The sequence below is a fragment of the Papaver somniferum genome, unplaced genomic scaffold, assembly GCF_003573695.1.
Source record: "Papaver somniferum cultivar HN1 unplaced genomic scaffold, ASM357369v1 unplaced-scaffold_132, whole genome shotgun sequence".
Classification (NCBI taxonomy): Eukaryota; Viridiplantae; Streptophyta; class Magnoliopsida; order Ranunculales; family Papaveraceae; genus Papaver; species Papaver somniferum.
This window is the reverse complement of record NW_020622381.1, coordinates 12,540,256-12,543,919: the sequence shown is the minus strand read 5'-3', so window position 1 is coordinate 12,543,919 and position 3,664 is coordinate 12,540,256. Positions and strand designations below refer to the sequence as shown.

At 38.2% G+C, this 3,664-nt stretch overlaps 1 protein-coding gene across 3 annotated transcripts; it reads left to right on the top strand.

Annotated features, from left to right (window-relative positions):
* Positions 1-955: 955 nt before the first annotated feature.
* Positions 956-2,268, top strand: LOC113332695 (cinnamoyl-CoA reductase-like SNL6). 3 transcript variants are annotated; one of them, XM_026579216.1, is made up of 3 exons: positions 956-1,155; positions 1,621-1,700; positions 1,970-2,268. In XM_026579216.1, exons 2-3 carry the CDS (start codon positions 1,668-1,670, stop codon positions 2,162-2,164), a joined length of 228 nt encoding a protein of 75 aa, XP_026435001.1. In that variant the 5' UTR covers positions 956-1,155; positions 1,621-1,667; the 3' UTR covers positions 2,165-2,268. The 3 variants fall into 3 exon arrangements, with proteins under 3 accessions (XP_026435001.1, XP_026435002.1, XP_026435000.1); XM_026579217.1 differs by lacking the exon at positions 956-1,155 and adding an exon at positions 1,465-1,494; XM_026579215.1 differs by lacking the exon at positions 956-1,155 and having other exon boundaries at positions 1,484-1,700.
* Positions 2,269-3,664: the final 1,396 nt, after the last annotated feature.

The following is a 3,664-nucleotide window of genomic DNA, read 5'->3' as shown; positions in this document are numbered from 1 at the left end:
TTCTTATCAGGTGAAGAAAGATCGTCCTGAAATCGGACTGAGAATACACTGAAAAAAGAGGAAACTCTGTCAAATTTCCTTCTACGGCGAGTCAACTCGGGCAGGCGATGATCGATCCAGACGAGTCCGATGACCGATCCTTCTGAATGACTCAGTGAGTAAGCCGAATCAGCCTGACTCAGAAGCTGACTAAAAGATGACTGAGACTCTCTTCCTTGACCACCGACTAAAGGTTTGACCGTTTGACTGTTTGCTATAACGGTATCAGACGGAATATTCCGTCACAGTGAAGAAAACTCCAGCGACCGGCAGAGAACTTTATGGCCGGATTCCGGTGGTACTAAGGACTTCTCCGGCGATCCAATTTGTGGAAAATTATAGCTTTTTGTGAAGAGTATTCTAGACTCATGGGTTTGAGAATTTGGGCTTGAATTTGGAAAGTGAAGATGGAAGATTTGAGAAAGACAATGACTTGGAAAGAAGACTTACAATGGGAAAGGGATTCTATTCCTCAGAGGATTGCAAGGAAATTGAAGCTTATAAATAGAGAAGTTCTCTACTTTTCTACACAACCTTTTGCACACTTTTACACACACAATTAGAGCTGGCAAACAAGCCAAAACCCGCGGGTTTGCCCGGCCCGACCCGTGAAAAACCCGCACCCGGCTCGGCTGGTGTCTAAACAAGCCGGGTTAGGGTTGGAGAAATGCCGGCTTGTGAGTAAACGGGTTAACCCGTCCCGGCCCGTAAATCCGCGGGTTCAGCCCGTTAACCCGTCTACAATACCTAATTACTAATTTTTATTTAATCCTGACCGTCAGATTATCTAGGGTTAATCCTATCCCTAGGTTTAAGGTATAAAAAGTTAAACCTAAAACTAACTAAAGAGATATCGTTCTCTTTCCTTCTCTTTTTTTTCTTCTGCTCCTTCTCTTATTCTCTGCGTTCTTCGGCTGGTAATTTTTGATGTTTCTTTTTTTTTTTGTGCACAGGTAATTTGCAGCCATTAAAAGACTAGCTAGTTGTCTAAACAATAAGAAATTGAAGATATTTGAAACGGATCCTTTTGATTATGAAAGTATTATCAACACTTTGAAAGATTGTTCTGCTTTGTTCTACACTTTCGAAACTCCTCAAGAACAACCCATCTTTGATGTATGTACTACTTAATTTTCTGTCTACTTAATTTTTATTTTTGATTTACTTTTTTTTTCTCCTCCTTATTGTAGCTGGCAATAGGTTTGTTCGAAGGTTGGGTAAGAACTTTAGCTAACCCTATGCTTTTTTGTTTTTATTTTGTTGTTGTTCGGTTTCTCCTTGACCCTCTTCTCTAAAAGCATCATCCTAGATTTGATTTATTTTTTATCCCTAATCTGAGTTTTCTATCGATTCAATTTTCCGTTGATTTCTCTTTGGTTTTTCTTTATACTCCAGGACATGGATTTGCTAAGTATTGCTTGCTGCAAAGAATGTGATTTTATCTATCTAAATCAAGTACTGGATTTTTGTTTTAGTGAAGATGTTTTTCTAATCATGTTTTTTATTTGAGATGCTATGCATGTATTGTGGTATCTATAAATTTTTGAGATTGGGCTTAATGGTGATAAGACTTGATGTCAGAATCATGGGATGTTATTGACGGGAGATCACAGATTGAACAAAAGAGGATGTCTGTGATACGCGATGGTGAATTGGTACAGGTAAATTATAATTTTGGTGAATCAGTTTGATAACTTTCAACAATTGCGTTTTGAGAGGTTAGAGAAATATATAAATGAAAGTAAACATATTTAGTTTCATGGAATCAATACTGTTTCAGTACCAGAGCAGTAACAAGTCCATTGCTGTATGATTATTGTAATGGGATTTACGTTATTTTTACATTTTCTAATGAACTTCCTTATTTCAATTGCTTAATTAATTAGATGTCTGATGATCTTCATTTTGATTTCTTGCTTTTTTTTTTCAGGAGTTTATGGATGAAATTGAGGTTAGAGCTGCTCATAACGTATTAGAAGCTTGTGCCCAGACAGATACGATGGAGAAGGTTATATTCACATCATCTGTAACAGCAGTTATTTGGGGAGAAGACCATAAATCCACCACCGCCGACAAAGAACTCTCTGAAAGGAATTGGAGTGATGTCAAGCCGGGTAACCCGTGAACCCGCAAGCTTTACCCGTTACGGGCGCGGGTTGAAGAAATGACCACCCGTGAAGAATATCGACCCGCAGGTTTTGACCCGTGTTAACCCGAACCCGTGTAACCCGTAACAAGCCAGCCCCGACCCGCCCGTTTGCCAGCTCTACACACAATACTTGTGTTTTTGCTTGCTTTTCAAAATTCTTCTTTTAGTTATTTGTGTGAACTTCAAAATTCTCCTTTTAATTATTTGTGTGAATTTCAAAAACATGAGTAGCTAATTTTCTTATTGATTGAGGATGAATTCCTAGTTCTTAACATGTTTTGTGTTTTTGTTTTAAAATCTACCTTGAAGTTTTTCACATGATTATCGTTTGTTTTTACTAATTGGAATGTTTATACATTCATAGTTGTTTGATAGATTATTTAGAGTGCACGCTGAATTGATTTGTTAACTCAACCTAAATCTAGTATAAGTTAGGGAATACGTAATCGTTCTCGACACTTTACACAAGTAGAAAACACGAGACCTTGCGGAGGGATTCCGTGGAGCAATTGTGTGTGAAAACAACGCTAGAAAGTGGACCAAGCGAACCGAGTCTAACTACTAGTACTAAACCTAAATTCATAAATCTTAATGCGTTCGGGGAATTACATCTTGTAAGCGAACCTCAAGGTGGTTCTTTTGAATAGAATCTGATAACTAAGCGGACCTGTTACTCAGTGATACAAGGGATTTTGGGGTTAGCTAAGCGAACCTGCTATCCTATGGTTGGTGATAATCTGTGACTAATAACATGTGGATGAAAAACATAACTTGAATCATCATTTTGCAACGAAGAAGGATTCCTTGGTCTTGTCTCTCTTATTGATTTTCCTTTATCTTTTAATTGCTTTGTTTACTTTCTTTTTCTTTTATCTAAACCAATAATTTCCCCCCTTTTGTGAAATTTTTTACAACTAAAAATCTCTTGCTCCTCGTGGGAACGAACTTGACTACACTATATTACTTGTTGATTAGGTGGAAAAATATTAATTAATTTGTTGTGGTTACGACACGCATCAAATTTTGGCGCCGCTGCCGGGGAGCAGCGGACGATTTTAGTTGTTCTTATTTTACTTTTTGCTTTATTCTTGATTTGTTAGATTCTATTATCGTGTCTAACGTAGTTTTTGAGAATCTTGTTTTCAGGTGCTTGATCTCTGGCACCTAAACAGTGGGATTACCAACATTGTGGGATTACAACTCGCAAGGGAACAATACTACAAGCAGCCCGGAACTTGCAAGAAGAGCCTTCTACATCAACAATGGTAGGCGGTAATAATAATCCACCACCACCTCCATCTGCGGAGAAGAAGTTTGGAGAGTTAATTTCTCCGAATTTGGATTCACAACCATGGAGTATCACAATAACTGATCCAGTGGAGATGAAGTCGAGTCTTATTCACCACCTACCAAAGTTCAAAGGGCTTCCCGGTGAAGATCCAAATCGTCATCTTCAATCATTTCAACACAAGATGA

What these genes read in the sequence shown, in the direction of transcription:
- LOC113332695 (XM_026579215.1), top strand. Translation starts at nt 1,614, where the DNA reads ATGTCAGAATCATGGGATGTTATTGACGGGAGATCACAGATTGAACAA. An exon ending in GCGATGGTGAATTGGTACAG is followed by an intron (nt 1,701 to 1,969) that starts GTAAATTATAAT and finishes TTTTTTTTTCAG; the next exon opens with GAGTTTATGGATGAAATTGA.